Source organism: Branchiostoma lanceolatum, chromosome 6, assembly GCF_035083965.1.
Source record: "Branchiostoma lanceolatum isolate klBraLanc5 chromosome 6, klBraLanc5.hap2, whole genome shotgun sequence".
In the NCBI taxonomy this organism is placed as follows: domain Eukaryota; kingdom Metazoa; phylum Chordata; class Leptocardii; order Amphioxiformes; family Branchiostomatidae; genus Branchiostoma; species Branchiostoma lanceolatum.
In genome coordinates, this window is record NC_089727.1 from 10,732,511 (window position 1) to 10,752,389 (window position 19,879).

At 39.9% G+C, this 19,879-nt stretch overlaps 1 protein-coding gene across 4 annotated transcripts; it reads left to right on the plus strand.

Moving 5' to 3' along the window:
• The first annotated feature begins 1,989 nt into the window (after positions 1-1,989).
• LOC136436533 (serine/threonine-protein kinase DCLK1-like) lies at positions 1,990-19,560 on the plus strand. 4 transcript variants are annotated; one of them, XM_066430573.1, is made up of 15 exons: positions 1,990-3,466; positions 9,058-9,154; positions 9,967-10,065; positions 10,400-10,530; positions 10,849-10,897; positions 11,371-11,479; positions 12,511-12,568; positions 13,319-13,438; positions 13,661-13,807; positions 14,374-14,507; positions 14,825-14,902; positions 15,176-15,272; positions 15,929-16,009; positions 16,459-16,576; positions 17,222-19,560. In XM_066430573.1, exons 1-15 carry the CDS (start codon positions 2,762-2,764, stop codon positions 17,233-17,235), a joined length of 2,037 nt encoding a protein of 678 aa, XP_066286670.1. In that variant the 5' UTR covers positions 1,990-2,761; the 3' UTR covers positions 17,236-19,560. The 4 variants fall into 4 exon arrangements, with proteins under 4 accessions (XP_066286670.1, XP_066286669.1, XP_066286668.1 ...); XM_066430572.1 differs by having other exon boundaries at positions 17,258-19,560; XM_066430571.1 differs by having other exon boundaries at positions 16,459-16,572; positions 17,258-19,560.
• Positions 19,561-19,879: the final 319 nt, after the last annotated feature.

Here is a 19,879-nt window from a genome sequence, read left to right on the forward strand (position 1 = left end):
TTGCGACTTTCAACCTATGGGATAGGTTCTAAAACTGGGGAGATCATTTCTGTGCTTCTAGAGGTGCAGAAACGATTTCCCCGGCATGAAAATGTGGCCCATTTGTTGAAAATCACGAATCAGAGCTCTACCAAAAAATAAATGCCCATGCGCCTAGAAGGCCCGCAAAAGAGGCCGCTTCAGACCCTATACTCTTGCAAACAACAAACTATGACACTGAATAGATCATAATAAGATGCTTCCTTGATTGCATACAGGACATGCATCACATCATCCCCATACGCTTTGGGGGTCCAGAAGTAGCTGACACCAACTACTTGCTTACACTTATCTTAGTGCCCTCATCTATAGACCTGATTGTTCTATCTACCTTTAGGTAATCTCCAAGCAGATGTAAGGATACAGCTCGATCTCAGTGTTTTACACCTGTTTTAGCACCATTTAGTTTTCCTTTCTAGTATTGCTCTTCTAGTAGGTGAATCCTTAAAAGATTGCAATACTAGAAAGGTGCACTTTTTTTTGCAAAAACATGAGCCGAATCCTAACATCTGCTTGGAGATTTATTGCTAGTACTGTATCAGTCCACCGCACTGGGAAGTGACACCACCACCTGCTCCATGCGGACTTGATGTGAAGTGCAACCTAGTGCTAGCGCCTATGCAAATTTCCCTTTCGTGAACGGTCGTTGCCTTTAAGAACGGTCGTTGCCTTTTCTCAGAACGGGCGTTGCCATTTTGAACGGTCGTTGCCAAATCCGAGCGACCGATCTTGAATTCGGAACACTCGTGGCGTGTTCGGGAACTTCTCGTAGCTTCCCGGGTCATAGTAAGCATGTGACCTATTCTCAGACTGACCAACCACTGTTCTGAGTTCTAATTGCCCAGAGGATGTGGGACTCTCCCCATATGTTTTACTTGCCTTGTATGTGCTAGCGTTACAGCTGTTACTCGTTTGGCAACATGTCAAGCAAAAAGAAAGATTTCTGGTCTTTCAGGACAAAATAAAGTAACATTTGGTAGAGCTGATGAACTAGGGAAGCTTCGGGGAAGTATGCAATGGGGTAAGTTAGATAGTTGACGGTATAATGGCCTCGATATCTGGATATAACAGTAGTCCCACCACCTTTGGGTTTCTAGTATCCACTCGGGCTTCGCCCAGAGCCCTCGGGGAGACTAGAACCCCCTGGTGGGCGGGCGGCACTGCTGTTATACTAGTATCCAGTATCTTGGCCGCTCCCATCAGCTGTCTATTACCAAGGAGGTTAATCTCCTTGCTATTACAAAGTAAATCGAACAAAAAGGGCTGTTAACACCCCGGGAGAATATTAGGGTGAGAAATGAGGACCTCAGGGCAGGAATGCAAATTGTTCCTGTGCGAATTGGGGGGTGAATGAAAGTCACACCTCATCCCTGTCCTTGTCCTACTGTCCAAGGGTAAACAAGGTAGTAAAACTTGGTGAAAAATTATTTTGACACAAGGGACCAGAACAACATTGATTGCCATACACGCTACGTTTCAAGGTCAAATCAAGGATTGATAATCGACAATATATGTACCCTAGATTCATATTGTCTCTTCTGTAAATATTTAATTTTCTGGTGCATAATTTGGGGAAACAATTAAAAGTGAAACCCAGCAGCAAGTGACCACCCCGGGCGAAATAACAAACGTTAAAGGACTACAACAACAAAATGGCTTCTTGATGGATTTAGAAGGTCCTGGCTGGGCTTCCGCAAGTTCTGGCGCGAGTGGCTCTTCTTCTGTCGCCACTAGTGTCATTACCCACAATTCTTAGAAATCCGGGAAGTTACGAGAAGTTCCCGGACACGCCACGAGCGTTCGGAATTTAAGATCGGTCGCTCGGATTTGGCAACGACCGTTCAAATGGCAACGTCCGTTCTGAGAAATGGCATCGACCGTTCTCAAAGGCAACGACCGTTCACGAAAGGGAAATTTGCAGCGCCTATTGTGTTACCATTTTTCTAGCCTTTTGCAGCATTATACTCTATATTCTATAATGTCCTTAATTTAACGACATATACGTTAATCCTTAGGCTTCTCAGTATCACAGTTTTAGCAATGGCCTCAATTACACTTGGAGCTCACGTTTCTTTAATTAATGGTTCGACTTCAAATTTTCAAGAATTATGATATAATACAGCATCAATTGTGTATGGTGTTAACAAGAAAGAATAAAGTCCCCATCAAAGTGGGCCGCCGCCGGTGACGTTGTAAGGTTACAGAAACAGTTATTTGTGAATGGTAATTGTTAGTCCATTATGATAGAGTTACTGTTGCGATGGGAGGTTCCCACGGTTGCTAAAACAACACATCTAGTAGTCAGGCCGCAGGTGCACGTTGTCGCCCCACACCGACCAGACGTGCATAAGTGCCGACCATCCGAATTATGTCCGTCCTGAATACCTGATTTCCCCCGAGAAGCTGGAATGAGCGCCCATGTGTGTGCCGGGAAATTGTCAATAATAAATCAGGGGCTTGCGTGCTGCGGTAGCCGAGCCAGGGAGCCGGGATTTCAATGCGGAAGTGAAGACGGTCTTCAGGGTTGACAGGTCTCTCTAAACAGCGGCGATTTTAAACTCATATTTGGTGACGTTTCGCGCCCTGTGTTTGTCGGCGTGTGTGTTGTACGTCCAGGGTTGTGCTGTAACGTCACGTGCGTCACGGCGTTCACGTCACGTAGCGGCTCCCGTGGGACGTCAGGCCGTGCAGGGCAGCTCCACACTTCGCACAACGGCGAAGCATGATGGCGGACTTCAGCTTTACCGACCACTTTGACGAGTCGAAAACGAGCCGACACTCGCGCGGCTCGGGGCGCAGCGGCATCCCCAGCCCCTCGCACAGCGCACACGCATCCTTCTACCGCACGCGGACTCTCAAGAAGCTCGCCGAGGAGAAGAGGGCGAAGAAGGTGCGGTTCTATCGGAACGGGGATCGCTTCTTCAAGGGGATCGTGTACGCCGTGTCTCCCGAGCGCTTCCGGAGTTTCGAGGCGCTGCTAGCAGACCTTACCCGCACCCTGACTGACAACGTCAACCTTCCGCAAGGTGTGAGGATGATCTTCACCATAGACGGCTCCAGAAAAGTCTCCACAATAGACGACATTGAGGAGGGGGAGAGCTATGTCTGCGCCTCCACTGAGGTCTTCAAGAGGCTAGATTATACGAAAAACGTCAACCCTAGTTGGATTTCTAACTTGAAGAAGAAAGACGAATTTCACACGGGAACGAGCCCTAAAGACAGACAACAACATGAGGAGAACAGAGACTATATTCGGCCCAAACTCATCACAGTTATACGCCACGGAACCAAACCTAGAAAGGCCGTCCGCATCCTCCTCAACAAGAAGACAGCACATTCCTTTAACCAGGTTCTTAACGATATCACCATGGCCATCAAACTTGACACAGGGATCGTCCGAAAAATCTTCACTATCGGAGGAAAACAGGTAGGTGATTTTTAATTTTAGTAGAAAATTGTGTGCATGTAATTCTAACCCCATCTATATGGGACATAATGGAGCTGTTTTAGATGTATGACATCATCTGAGCCCCCATCACCTTTGTTTCATATGCAAACCACTGTTACATACATCAAAAGCCAAAATGTCATAAAAATGCTACTAAAAGCCAGTTTTGATGATAAACTGTGTGATATAATGATGAACTGAAATCTGAGACTGTGTTTCATAGAATTTGACATGTCAGATGATTTTGTAGTATGTGATTCATCCCTCATTTGTATCTTGTTCAGAATTGGTTCAGGAGGTTTATGGAGCTATCCCAGAAGGCAGTTGACCATGATGTCATTGATGGTTGTGTAGTTAAAACCCTTTACTCCAGGCGTGACATTTAGAATCGCATGCAAAGAAAAATGGCCCCTCAACTGTTTCAGAATACGTGGCATGTTGGAGGACAAAAGGACAAAACGCTACCTTTGACAAGTTTGAAAATTACAGCTAACCCTGGAAATTGGAAATGCCCTCATTACATATTGATGAAATTATATATCATTTCAGTTGGCACCCCCAGCCCCGATTTTGCACCATGCAGTTGCAATTAAAGCGTTATAGTATACCAAATCTTAAGTACATGTATATACATTGTGTATGGTAAAACTAAAAGAAAAAAATCATCTCATATGGCCCATTTAAATGTAAAAGGTTTCTAGTCTAGCTAAAATCCAGTCAGTGACTTTGTAGGTTCAGGTAGTGGTTGGAGCAAAACCTCACAAATGTCATCATGTCAAGAAAAATCATGCTGGTACCATGGTGTAGAGGAGGCATGAGGAACAATTTCAACACTAAAGCATTAAAATCAAAGGTAAAATGCAGAACAATGGATATAGCATTTCGAATATTCGTTGCAAAGGCTTTTGTAAAGAAAGTCCTTCTAAACTGAACATTTGAGTGATTGGATACAGTCTAATTGGCATGTAAGCCAGTGTGCTCTTCTGGCTGTCTCACCCACTGAAGTGTGGATGTTGACTTACTGTCTCAATCACTGTTGTACAGTTAAGTTAGCCGTTATTCCGCCAGTCACATGACCCACAGAAATGTATCTGCTGTGCCACCTGAGATCAGGGCTGCCCTGTAAAACAGGTTCAGTAACTCAGGTTTTGTCTTAAGTTTTCCTACTATGTTCCACCAGCTTGTGTAAATAAGAAAGGGTCAAACAAACAGGTGTAAAACAACAAAACCCGTGGAAATTTGCTCTGGCTTGTGCTACCCTGACCTCATTACCACATGTTTGAGTAAATACGTAATTGTTGTGGGTTGAATGAGGTGCAGGAACTTGTAACAATGCAGAAATGTTGCACTGTTTGTGTAGTAAACATAACCAAGGTGGAGGTGAGAGCTGGAGTTACCTGGCAGGCTACAGTACGGTGCCAGTGTATGCAAGATTAAAGAACTTTTTTTTTTCAGTACGCCATATCATACAGTTGCTGTTTGTTTTAATGCCGTTACATGTTGTAACATTAAAGTTCTACAAGGGAAAAAAACACTGTTCTATGCAATCTTGTTTTCAATGATTTAAGAAATCTTCCTTTAATCACAAATATGATGTCAGGCCAATGTTAACATTTCCCTGTTTAAGGTACATTTAGCTTTTTGGCATCAAAATTTGCAATGGTTGTAATGGGGTTAACCCTCAGGGACAATTTTCACCCACCCAGTCAGGTGATATCATATTACTATCTGTTTCAATAGGTTTACCCTGGTAGGTTTTGTGCATATAGAATTGTATTAAGGTAATAAAAACTTCGTACGCAATCACTCTGCACAATACAATGATTTATTTAAATGGAATTGTGTTTTTACTTAAACCCTGGTGCTCACATGGCCTTAGGGTAGTTTTTCTTTTGCGCATGCAGAGCTTCATATACCCACCTGCAACCCTGCACCCGCAACCTAAAATTTGAAGAATAATGTTTGACACTGTTGAAAAAAATATTGTAAATCAGGTTGTGCCAATCAGCCCATTGCAGTTGGATGGATGTCGACTTCTAACGGCCCTGGGGATGCATTCACAAAATCTTTACATCAGTAAATTTTGTTTTCAATGATATAAAATGTTACCTTGTATGAAGGGGTAGGTTTGTTGTTGTTGCCATGTTCATGAAATTCAATGCAACATCAGCCCAGCAGGAATGTATGTATGAACAAGGAGGTTAAAAACCTCCTTGGTATGAATGACCCACTTTATTTCAGTCACAAATCAGGATCCCAATGCGAAAGTGCCCTTCCAATCTCTGCATGCATAATGTCCTCCTCCCCACAGCTGTGATTCAGTACAGCCACTCATCCGACATGTTGTTGTGTCACCAGACCAATATCCGCATCATCTCTAGCTGCAGAGTTCTGACTAGGCTGATGTGATTAGAGTGAATCATACATCTGACATCACCTCTGCTTAACTCCATGTAGGGCATGCCTCCAACAAAACTTCCATATATGGCTACTGTAAAATTGCGGCTAAAGTAGATGTGACATTATAAATCAGCAGGCCCAGGTACTGGTGCAGAAATGGAACATGATTGTGATATTGTCATGCTGATTTAGCAGAGGGGGTGCTACATGGGGGGTGAAATAGGCTGAGGTGTAAATGAGTCAGCAATCAATTATTAGTGTGCAACAGACCATTGGTTAAATCACATTTTACTCTCATTTTCTTTCCCAATTTTTTTATACTTTCAAAAAATTTGGTGAAATGAAAATGCCATTGAAAAGACGAACAAGTTTTTAAATCAGAAAAGCAATTTCAAGGTTGTTTGAATGTTACTTGAGGTGTAACTTGTGGTCTAAATATAGTGCTACATGTACGGTAAATAAAAGAACAGTCTTTCGCAGGTACCTTTGCATCATATTATAGTATGTAATTGACTGTGTACTTGGTGTATGATGATGCAAAAAATTTTCATTATCACATTTGGTTGCTTCATGTAACATAGAAATAATGATTCGATTTTCCAGAGAGCCAGGTACACAAATGCGTTATAAACGTCCTGCCATAGACGCGTTCCAAACCTGACACAGACGGGTTCCAAACCTGCCATAGACACATTCCCAACATAATGAGCTGCATTTCTTAAAATCGATAAATTTCACCCTGGGGCGGGCTAATTTTTGGGGATGCTCATCAATTGTCAATTGCATTATCTGTCATGAATTGCAAAAACACAGCAAACCAGATTAGAAGCCATGAAGGGTTAAAAAGGGCAAGCAGAAAATCTGATCAGTCTGGCAGGCAATTATGTAAAGAGTGGAGGCAGTGGTGCTGAAACAAAGGATGTTGTTACCTCAGTGAAGGCGGTTTACTTCAGAATCTGCTAAATGTAGGTGTATTACTCTCCGAGCAAAGGTTTGGCTCTTTGGCGACTGTTTTTGACCAAATTGGATTGGCGATAAAAACGGGACTAAATGGAAAGCCCGACAAAAACGCCTAAAAACATGTCCAAAACCAGCCAGAGTCGAACCTCTGCTTGGGGAGTAGAGCCTAGAGCAAGGAGGTTTTGTTGGAACATCAGTAGATATCATTTATGCAAATAAGGACCCAAATTTGTATAATGGCTAAAAATGCTTTAAATTTTCTATTGGGAGTGAAATGAATTTTATGCTTATGACGTATGTAAGTTAGTTAAAGGTAGACATCGTCAACCATAGACTATGTAAATGTGGACATTGTTCGCATAATCATTGAGGAAAAGTGAAAATAATATTCTGCCAAAGGACGGGACTTTCACACTAGTCTTATGATATGCATAATTAGAGAAGGGGAGACCACCAATGGGCATAGATTATGCTATGCATAATCTTAATTGCATGATAATTGAGACACATTTAAACTTAGAAATTATAAATATTTTATGCAGGTATGTATAATGTAGGGACTCTCGAACCTCATTCTTCTTTATCTTATTTAACTCAGCAAAAGATGTAAATGATGGGTAAAATTCTGATGCGAGATTTTAGCCTTACAAAATTCTGAAGTGATTGACTGAAACAAGACTTATAATTTGCACATTTCAGTCCTTGTGCCAAGGAAATATTGTCAAGGTTGAGATTAGGACGATGCATTTGTGACTGGTCCCTTTCATAATTGAGTAGTTGTAGTAATTGAGTAATTCAGAGGAGAAAAGTCTCTGTGCAAATGTAATGTGCGTGTGACATGTGTATGTGTTAATGTAGACTGTCGTGTATCTGTGTGTGCATGTGATGCTGTGTATGTTTCTGTGTGTGTGTGAGTGGCTGTGCATGTTAATGTGCTGATAACTTTAACTGAAGTATTGATGCATGCATAATTGGTAAAGCCTGTTTTGTTAACAATGTATGCAAAAGTGTCAGCTGCTACCTGTCATTGGTGGCAATTTTTATGATAGCTGCTAAAGATGGTCATATGACATAATTCATTTTGTTTTCAACAAAACATTCAACAAAATACTTTTATCTTAAACATCAAAAAGACTTTTTAAAACTTTAAGATGTACTAGTTTCATAACCAATGTATGGTCTACATAAAATAATTCAAATAATGTAATGAATAGGATTAATGGGCCCCAGCTGCATAGTCCCACCCCCTGTAGACTGCAGTATAAGGGCATTAGATGCTCATGTATATTGGAACTCCCAGTAGACCATTAAAGGGCACAAAATAGGTCAGTGTGGATGTGAATGTTAAACAGCAAGTCACCAGGGGCCCCAGAATGTGCACAGTTACAGTAGGAATATGCATGGATAGAAAAAGACAATTATTTTACATTTTAGACCCTAATCATAAAGTAAAAGATAAAGGTGTTCAAAACTACATTGTATCTTAAATGTGACTGCACTCACTTTACATTGAAGTTTAACCAATTATACTGGTACTGCAGCGGTTAATTCTGACAAATTGAAAAATACCAGGCCTCCTTTTTTGAGGAAGTGTACTTTGGGGACACATTGGAAATGACTGATACTGATAGTTTCCAGTAAGTTGCTGAACTTTGTGCAGAGTGTATGACCTAAAGTTGCTGGCTTGACCTGGTAGATAAGTTTTGGTACAAAATGTAATGTTATCCCGGTGTTCATTTGATCATGAAGTGCTTTTAGTCTCTTTGCAATAGTCAGCTTCTTGCAATTGAGCTATGCTATCCACAGACTGACACACATAAACACACAGACAAATGGCACTGAACACATGACCTTCTTGGCAATGGTAATAATCCATGATGAAGGGAGTTTGATATTTGGACAGAAATTGAACATACATGTAAACTGTGTTCATGGGCAATTTTGTGATACCTTTCCATTTCTACACTCAATTTGTGACTACTTTTTATCTTTGCAATTGCTCTACAAATTTGAAATCTTATATATTATCATACAAAAAGTACTTTTGTGGTCCGTACCTTAACTCTAATGCAGTATAAACTGATATATAACAAATGAATATACAATACAAATTGTAATACCCATTGACGAGTAAACTTTTTAAATAGAAATTAAGGTTTTGAATATTGATGTCAAACTAAAAGTGATCACTCAATGATTTTTGTGTGCAGGTGACGTCTTTACAAGACTTCTTTGAGGATGACGACATCTTTGTTGCATATGGACCTGAGAAATACTCCTCTGATGACTTTGATCTGGGAGGTGATGGTAAGAAGACATTGTTATGTTGACTTTGGTACATTTAGTATAGGTGAACAATGCTGTGCTGGTTTGTAGTACATTTTGTATAAATGAACAGTGCTGTGCTGGTTTGTAGTACATTTAGTATAAATGAACAGTGCTGTGCTGGTTTGTAGTACATTTAGTATAAATGAACAGTGCTGTGCTGGTTTGTAGTACATTTAGTATAAATGAACAGTGCTGTGCTGGTTTGTAGTACATTTAGTATAAATGAACAGTGCTGTGCTGGTTTGTAGTACATTTAGTATAAATGAACAGTGCTGTGCTGGTTTGTAGTACATTTTGTATAAATGAACAGTGCTGTGCTGGTTTGTAGTACATTTAGTATAAATGAACAGTGCTGTGCTAGTTTGTAGTACATTTTGTATAAATGAACAGTGCTGTGCTGGTTTGTAGTACATTTAATATAAATGAACAGTGCTGTGCTAGTTTGTAGTACATTTAATGTAAGTGAACAGTGCTGTAAATGTATAATATATAGTATAATATAAAGTTACGTTTCACATGAAAAGGCACAGTAGCAACAAGGCACAGAATTGTGAAGCATAAAACGTTATCGGTTTCTTTGCTACCTTCTGATGCAAAATAGACAATAGATTGTGGTTCTGGCATGCCTGACCAGTCAAGGATAAATTCGAATAAGGGGTAGAAGTAAGGATGCGTAACGTTACTTGAATACAAAACGTCATCTGTACTGTTGCAACGTCACTAATAAGACATGCGGTTTTGATTGTAGACAATGTCATTATTGAGTATTCATCACCTTCTTGCCCTTGCAGAGCTGAAGGTGGTGAGTCCATACAAGTCTGTGGACAGAGGCAAGAGAGTTGGGCTGAGAAGTCCATCACTGCGGAGAAAGGCTTCACTTACCACTGACTGTGAGTAGCAACTATAGTCAACTCTAGCTACTGTAAATGCATGTAAGTTTGCATGGTTTTAATTTCGCGGTAGGGAGAAAATTGAGTTTTTGCAGTGGTTTTAAGTTCTTGTTTGAAAAAATCGTAACGCAACAGTCATTGGAGGGCAAAAAGTTTTGCAGTGGTTTTAGGCTCCCGCTGAAGAGTTCACTGTGAAAACCGCGAACATAAAACCACTGTAAACATTTCTGCATTTACAGTATCAGGTAATGAACATAAAGCAGACATCTCTCTTTCTATGTAAAACAATAATGTGGGTCACCATTCAATTTCTGCTCTGTTCCCCTGACAACAGCCAATGGAATGCCTCCATCTCCCTCTTCTGTCCGTCGAGGGTCTCGCCCAAAGAGCCCAGGACCGTCGTCTCCGCACACTCCCCGCAAGTTCAGTGTGCCGAGACCCAAGTCTCCCGGGATGGCCAGAAAGGTCAGCAGACTTAGCAAAACGTTTCTTTGAAGTACCTGTAAGTTCAGCCATGTACAACCTTTTTTCAAGGACTTACGCAGTGCTGTGTACATGTACTTTTGTCATATACATTGTCTTTTGGTCCATTTTACTACAGTGACTGGTTTTTGAGGTACTTTCTTGAAAATAGTTGACATAGAATAACGTTAGATATGTTGAGTGCATGATGTTTTCAATGCAATGGAGACTGACAGTTGATGGTAGACCTGACTCATGAGTTCTTCACTGTTATCTTGTTCTGTGACTTTGACAGTTTGTGTGAACACCGTTATGTTTCAGTCCCCCATCAGCCCTAGGACAGGAGACAGCAATGAATATCCTGATGTTGGTAAGTGTCAGAAACACAGTGTAGACCTCCTTTATTACGTACATGTATATGTCAATTGACTGTTGTACAATATTCCATCACTGACTCATCAGGAGCTTGTGTGTTAGGTAAGAAGCACTCATAATTATGAAAAGAAATTGTATCAGTAATTTAATTGAGAACAAGTAGAAGTTCCATCTCTGTGCCAATTGTCTTTACATAGAACTATTTAATATCATACTGTAAAGTCCCTTTCTGGTCACAGATTGCGTGCTGTTGCATTGAATATAGGTAATGTAGACCAATTATGATCAAAAATGATAAATTTTTTTATATCTTTGGTGGGTATAAGATTTCGGGAACCCAGGAATTTACGGCAAAGTATACTGAGAATAGCAACTGTAGTTGTTAGATATATTTTTTTATATGACTGAACGAAAATGTCTTCTGGATCATAAAGGTTGTTAACAGACATGATGCTTTGATTACCACAGAAAACAGCATGCCAGAAAAGAACATCCCTGTCCGCCTGGGGCAGAAGTATGTGATTGGGAAGGTGATCGGGGATGGCAATTTTGCAGTGGTGAGGGAATGTGTGCACAGGTGAGTCACAGTCGTGATGTATCAGTGCAAGTGCATGTGAACATGTGTTCAAAACAGACCAATAATTCAAATAAGACCACAGACTTTAGAGAGAATTACTAACTGCAAGCAAATCTTTAATTGTATTATTTGTTAATATGTACTGAGACTTTTCTATGAAAAGAGTTCAACCTCTTATTAAAGAAACAGAAAAATGTAGTCCCTTTCCTTGGTGCTGAAAGTATATCACACTGAACTCACTGTCCCTGGTGCTGACGGTATATCAAACTGAACACATCGTCCCTGTCCCTGGTGCTGAAGTTATGTCACACTGAAAACACCATCCTTGCTCCTGATGCTGAAGGTGTTTCACAATGAAAACACCATCCCTGTCCCTGGTGCTGAAGGTATATCACATTGAAAACACCATCCCTGTCCCCGGTGCTGAAGGTATTTCATACTGAACATATCGTCCCTGTCCCTGGAGCTGAAAGTATATCACACTGAACACACTGTCCCTGTCCCTGAAGTTATGTCACACTGAAAACACCATCCTTGCTCCTGGTGCTGAAGGTATTTCACAATGAAAACACCATTCCTGTCCCCGGTTCTGAAGGTATATCACATTGAAAACACCATCCTGTCCCTGATGTGAAAGATGTATCACACTGAAAACACTGTCCCTGGTGCTGAAGGTATTTCACACTGAAAATATCATCCCTGTCCCTAAGGGTAATTCATATTGAAAACACAATCCCTGTCCCTGGTGCTGAAGGTATATCATATTGAAAACACCACCCCTGTCCCTGGTGCTGAAAGTATATCACATTGAAAACACCATCCCTGTCCCTAGTGCTGAGGGTATTTCATACTGAAAACATCACCCTTGTCCCTGGTGATGTAGGTATATCATACTGAAAACATCATCCCTGCCCATGGTACTGAATGTTCATCACAATGACTACACCATCCCTGTCCTTGGTGCTGAAGCTATTTAGCTGTTACCCACTGAAATCAATATTAATCAAATGACTTTGTGCACACCGTTGCAGGATGTCGCAACATGAGTATGCACTGAAGATGATCAACAAGGAGAAGTGCAGAGGAAAAGTGAGTTGTTATCTCAGTGAAGAGGAGGTATTGTTTTCACGATTGTTTGGCCATATGTATGTGGACAAGAGTTTGACATAGCTGCCATGGTTGAATTGTGATGTTATTTGTTATATGGAAACTAGGTGATCCTGAAGTTACATATCATTTGTCAGCTTCCCCGTGGCTTTCCTTGGCACTGCAGCGGAACTTCAAGTTTTTATTGTCTCACAGAAATCTACACACAATTTGTGACTAATGGTAGTGTAATAGAGTGCATACTAAAATATGTGTAATCAGAACAATCCCCTGTCTTTCCAAGAAATGTGCATGACTCACAGTGTATGTACATGTCTTACATCTACATTAAAGATGACTCATTGGTGACTTGATTACTTTCTTAAACTTAGCAGCTTCTGCAGGGAGTCATTTCGAGATTTTACATGTCTAGTGATAAATATGGCTCATGTTAACCCCTTTTATATGTATATATATTATATAGGTTGTCCATTACAGAGCCTTTATGTGGGTCCCGTTATCGATCGGGTTGGGGGTATTTTTCAGCTGAACGCAGCAAAATGCACCAAATGCGGAAGTAACTTTGCCACAGCAGGGCAGAAAAAGTCAAGGGATAATGACCTGATTAGGAAATCAAATTTATGAAATAAATTGCATAAAAAATGCCAGCAGGACAAGGGTTAAGTTGTATTGTACACAGTCATGCATGCAGTGTAAAGCTGGCTAAATGCTGTCTACCTGTCCCTGCCACAGGAGCAGATGATTGCTAATGAAGTGGCCATCTTACGTGTTGTGAAGCACCCTAACATCATCCTGCTGCTGGAGGAGTATGACACACCCACAGACCTGTATCTCATCATGGAGCTGGTCAAGGTCAGGACGAAGTTATATTATAAGAAATGTGTTTGCAAATAATGACTTTTGAACATTTGTACATATGTATGTGATGGTCCAAACTGATAAATTTCTATCACCATGAAAATAGTTTGTTTAACATACATTGTACATAAACAGTGAGTGTCATAGGATTAACCCATGACAGTGGTAGAAAGGATGTCGGATTACAAATTACGACAATATGTCTATATTTCACAGGGAGGAGATTTGTTTGATGCCATAGCCACGGCCACTAAGTACACAGAGCGAGATGCCAGTGGGATGGTGTACAACCTGGCCAGTGCCATGAAGTATCTGCACTCTCTGAGTATCGTACACAGGGACATCAAGCCGGAAAACCTACTGGTAATGTCAGATTTTAAAAAATTTAGGATGAAAGGGTTGAAAGAAGACAATGAAAACACAAAGTTCTGAGCTTGAAGTACTAGTAGTATGTCTTTGCTGATGTTTTTTCTACATCTAGACTCTGGTGGTGAAGTTATATAACACAAAATACACCATTCCTGTCCTAGGTGCTGAAGTTATATAACACTAAATATACCGTTCCTGTCCTAGGTGCTGAAGTTATATCAAACTAAATACACCATCCCTGTCCTTGGTGCTGAAGTTATATCAAACTAAATACATCATTCCTGTCCTTGGTGCTGAAGTTAAATCACACTATAAACACCATCCCTGTCCTTGGTGCTGAAGTTAAATCACACTATAAACACCATCCCTGTCCTTGGTGCTGATGTTATATCACACTAAACACACCATCCCTGTCCTTGTTGCTGAAAGCATGTCACACTAACTACACCATTCAGTTTCAGTACCAAGGACAGCAAGGTTTTTGACAATCTTATTTTCCTCCCCCCGGGATAACAGTTTTGCTCTGTTGACCATCTGGTGATGTTTTGCTAATTTTTCAGGTGTGTGAGCACGAAGATGGGAGCAAGTCTCTGAAGCTTGGTGACTTTGGACTGGCCACTGTTGTAAAAGAACCACTGTTCACCGTTTGTGGCACCCCGACATATGTGTCACCAGAAATCATTGCAGAGATCGGGTGAGTATCTGCTTTCCATCATGATGACAGTTATTCCTATATGAAATAACAAATATTCCAATTGCTCATACCTGCAGGGAGTTTGACTGATAATGTGAAAAGATCTAGACATAAACAGATTCTAAACAACTGTTATTGAACACCCACAGATCTAGTCTTGATGTGCACCGGTGTAGGGCTCAGAAGGAAATAGTATGAACATGTGATCAAATGTCTGAATTCAGTTTCCATTCCGGCATTTCATGGACTGTAAACCCTGTATCTGATAGAACGTACATGTACATATGACATGTAACATTGTGACTGTTGTATTTAAGGTATGGTCTGAAGGTGGATGTTTGGGCAGCAGGAGTCATCACCTACATCCTTTTGTGTGGATTCCCACCATTTAGAAGGTACAGTTTAACCTTTGTCATGCTGAGGTAGCCATTTGGCACCAAATGTGTCATTGGTTGTGGGGTTAGGCAGCAGGGAGAAGGTTAACCAGCACAGCCTGCAGATATAGATATTTACAATCTACACTTAATTTGGGGATTTTGTATGATAGATCTGACCTCTCTGCAGCACGTAGCAACAATGTTAATGTTGTGTTGGCAATTGGTGCACAAGTTCTTTGGAACTACATGACATATATGTATTATTAAGGCCGGGTTTTTCCATTTCTTCAGTGACACGAATGATCAAGAAGAGCTGTTTGACCAGATCCTGTCCGGAGATGTCCAGTTCCCCTCACCCTTTTGGGACGGCATCTCTGAGTCAGCAAAGGTCAGTGCAACTTGTTATGTCTCAATTGGACCTACCAGGAATCTCTTCTTAAGGTAGCAAAACAGTATTTTTCCTATGGGGATACCTCTACTTATGGACCACAAACTGATTGACATGGATGCGGGTAAAATTATAATATTGGAGAAGCAAGACAAAAGAATATGTTTAAGCTAAGGGTACCATCTGCAAAACAACTAGAAACAAGCAAAAAATTTGTTTAAAAGATGAAAGACACCGGATGCTGGTTGCACATTTTGTGATATACTGGATGTTGTAATAGACTGGATGTTGTTTATACATGTTGTAAGAGACTGGATGTTGTTTGTACATGTTTAAAGAGACTGGATGTTGTTTGTACATGTTGTAATAGACTGGATGTTGTTTGTACATGTTGTAAGAGACTGGATGTTGTTTGTACATATTTTAAGAGACTGGATGTTGTTTGTGCATGTTGTAAGAGACTGGATGTTGTTCGTACATGTTGTAAGAGACTGGATGTTGTTTGCACATGTTTTAAGAGACTGGATGTTGTTTGTGCATGTTGTAAGAGACTGGATGTTGTTTGTGCATGTTGTAAGGGACTGAATGTTGTTTGTACATGTTGTAATAAACTGGATGACTGTTAACATTAATGCTCTGGATGCTGATTTTTACAGGAGCTAATCTCCAGCATGCTGCAGGTGGAGGCAGGGGAACGCTGTTCTGCAGCAGAAGTCTTGGAACACCCCTGGGTCGCTGTGAGTGCCGCAGCAAATCACTACTTTTTATCTAACTATCTTTGGATCATAAAGCAAAAATGGACCCTTCACTTATGAATATATAAATGGCTCTTATCAAAATACAATGTGTAGGAAGTTTTCTTGTTTGCCATAACATGGTACATAAAGCCTGTAAATCTTTGAAACCTTTATGGCTCGCAGGAACCCTTATACTGTAAGACAAGAATCCTTTAAGCAGCTGAAATCTGAACATCAAAAGCCTCAGGGTATTTCAACAAACTTTAGGTATAAAATGCCACATTGATCAGATGAAAATGGCATTAAGGTATTGTGCTGATTTGAGAATGATTGGGAAAAAACAAAGAGGAAAAATAAGAAAAAACTTGTTAAACGCCATGATCGTTCTGGTACATATTGCGCTAGTGCGACTTGAAACATGACACATGTATGTTTGTTTTCCTGTCCAGGATGACACAGCGTTAGACACGGACATGCAGCTGACAGTTTCCCGTAAACTCAGCAAACATTTCATGATGAAGCCCAAGTCCAACCTGAAGTCTGCAGGGGTCAATTTGTTGGCTGTAAGTAAGTCTTCCTTCGATATCAGTAGTTCTGTGAAGTATAGTCTATCAATTTACTGAACCCCACTTACATTGTACAGTAGTTTGTATTTTTGTTTTGTGTGCAAGATATTATCTGAATTCTAACAGAAATTGAGGAAAAGAATGGAAAATTGTTTCTCATTTAGGATCCAAAAGTATGGTCTGTTGAACTCAAGCCAGCTTTAGATATCCTGATTCACTGTTAACTGTTTCATTTAGCAAACAAGCTGTCCATTTTAAACTGATCAGAATTGCAAATAAAATTTTGAGATGACACTCTTAACTTCCAAATGGAAAAACTTTCCTAACATTTTTAAGTTATTATTACACTGACAGATTCATGTTGTATATTGATGTGTTGGGCAGGGTAGCAGTCTTAAAAATGAATGCCGTCTGAAACCCAATATGGTCCTATTTCCTTCAAACTTGTCTGTGTCCTAAGGGCTGAGATTGTGATTTGGCAGAGTTGCCAATTCTACTGTCAGCAATCATGATCATGATCTCTGCATTTTACAATCGCCAAATATAGTGGTCTAGTCATAGATGACTTCTATCTACTTAAGATTGTACCAGGCAAGGGTGACGGAGAATCAGTCCTTAATAGTTAATTGTATGTTTTCCTCTGCAGTCCACTGCTCTTGACAAACAGTCCAAGTACTTTCAGGGTCGCCGTGGACAGTACGTTGAGTCTCCTGGCTCCTCCACCAGCGGAGAGATGATGTTCTGATGCCCCCCTCCCCTCTGACATGACAGATGCTCAACAAAGGTTCAGCCATAAGTGGTGATCTTGGTCCAATTCTTGCTCAGGTTATCTATGATATCACCAGTGAGCCCAGTGGCCTAGCAGGAGAAAATTGTATGGAAAGTTACGCACATATTCCAAGTATGTGAGCATGGAAATGTCAGCTTTTTTTTACTGAATGTTTGCATGTGCTACAAAGTTGGGCGAGTTTTCGGCAATGGAGAAATAGCTATTTTGGCTAGAGAAGCATCTCAGTGTCATACTTTCTACAATTTTCAGATTCCAGCTACAGAAGTACATGTGGCAATATATAAACCTAACACAAAAACTTTGGAAACTTGATATTGATGATATTATCCATTGTTGCTTTATCAATGGCATCATATCATATTTGTTACCCTTTACAATATGATACCATTTATAATCAAATTTGATAAGATCATAACAAATGGGATTTCATTGTAAAGAATAATAGGCATGATTTCCAATGATACATGGTGCAATACAATTGATAGAGTAAGTAATAATGGAGATATGATCGACCAAATGAAATTTCCGAACTTTTTGTGTCAAGTTTATTGCAATGTAGTGCCTGCATTTTGATAATTGATGCTGTGGAACATGTCAACAAGTTATGCAATCTATAGAATTTTCAAAGTTACTATTACTGTAGTTTAGTATGAAAGCCACACCAATCAGTTCCTGTTGTGTGTTTCTGTGCAATTTAAGACCCTTGCCCACCATATGTAATCTGATTTTTTGGCGGCAAGTTCATCTTTTCATGTGTGGCTGCTTGCACACATTTGAATTTAAAAGTTTTTGTAGTTTTGTAAATCAAAAAGTTTATATTCTAACCACCTACATAGGGCCAACTATTCATAGACTTTGGAGGACAACCATCATGAACTATGTATATATACAGTAGAAATTGGTGTGGCATTATATATAATCACTACATGACAGTGTTTGTGGAGAGGGCATCTGTGCAGTTATATGATGATTACTGGTATGTTCTAGGACAAAACCTGTGGCATATATTAGATTTTGTGGAAATTATTTGTATTGTGCATTGTGGTAAATATATTGAGTATCTTCTTGTATTTATCATGTATATATTTGTGGAAGTTTAATCTATACTTAGTTTATGTATTAAACATTATAATTAATGTTTTGGGTATTTATCCCATTCTTATGGCGGAGACAATATATGGAAGTTAGAATATTACTTCTTTTTTAATTCTTTTAGTAGTAACATATTTTATCGTGGCCTGGACATGAAGCATAAAAGGTTTTTTATACTGAATGAAAGTGAGCTGACTTAAGATTTGACAATGGCAACTTTACTGTGTGATAAGTATGAGCTGTAAGACAGGAGCTACTGAAATACTGTAAGCAGGGAGAAACAGAGAGTAGAGACAGGTGTAGTCAATTAAGAAATGAATTCCAACATCAGGCACTATTCAGACATGAATTGTAATAGGAATGTGTGTGATGAAATGCAGTACTAGCAGCAGTGCATGTATATAGCAAATATCACAGTGAGAGTTGCCAATGTTTACAACTCTAGGTGGTTAGTAAGTCTGATTGTAATCCCATGGTTGAAGGCGTTGTTCTACAATGATATCAGCAGAAATACATGTAGTACATGGCCAGAACAGGAACAGTTTTGCCATTGTTTGTGAGAAGGGAATCATGGTGCACAATTGCTGAATATGAACCATTGGCAGATGAGTCAGTAATAATCAGAAATTGACATTGTTTGAAATGACTGTGGCAGATCTGCAAGAATGTTACAACAGGAAATGGAGACATTTCTAAACAGTGTTGCATCCTGTAAATACTGTGACCAACCATGACACTTGGCAGTTATGGTTCAAACAGTGAATGTCGTTAGACATATATTTCTTTGTTAATTATGAAGTGGTATGCAATCATTTCATTTTCTTTCCATGATAAAAGATGATACAATTATGCAACATGTGTACCTACAAGTTCATCTTGTCAAAGGAAAATACTACTGCCGACTTGTAGCTGCTGACTGAGCTGACTCAGTTGGTAAAGATCTGTTTTTTTTTGCATGAGTGCGCCGTGGATATCTTGAAGGAGACAGTAAGATTAGGTCCGTTTGTAAATCTAACATACTATGCTGATATGCTGGTGTGGATTTTGTGAATCGTGAAAGAAATCGTGATGCAATAAAGTGATGAGCTTCTGTGAGACACTAATTCAGTTGTTATTTTACTTAATTAGATTACCACAAACCTTATGCTGTCCAGACATCCGAGAGAATCAAATTAAATTGAACATCTAGATGTCACATAATATTCTGGCCCAAATACTGGAAAGGTCCCGGTTAGATAGAGACCTACAAAGGAAATACAAAGATAAACACCGAATTTTGAACAAAACAGAGCACTTTGGACAAATGCTTGTCACCTTTTACAGCTTATACTATACTAAGTCATATTCTGTGAAAAAGATCCATGCCACTGTACAGGAGTCGTCACACGTCGTTTAAAGTCAAATCAACATATCTTGACATTT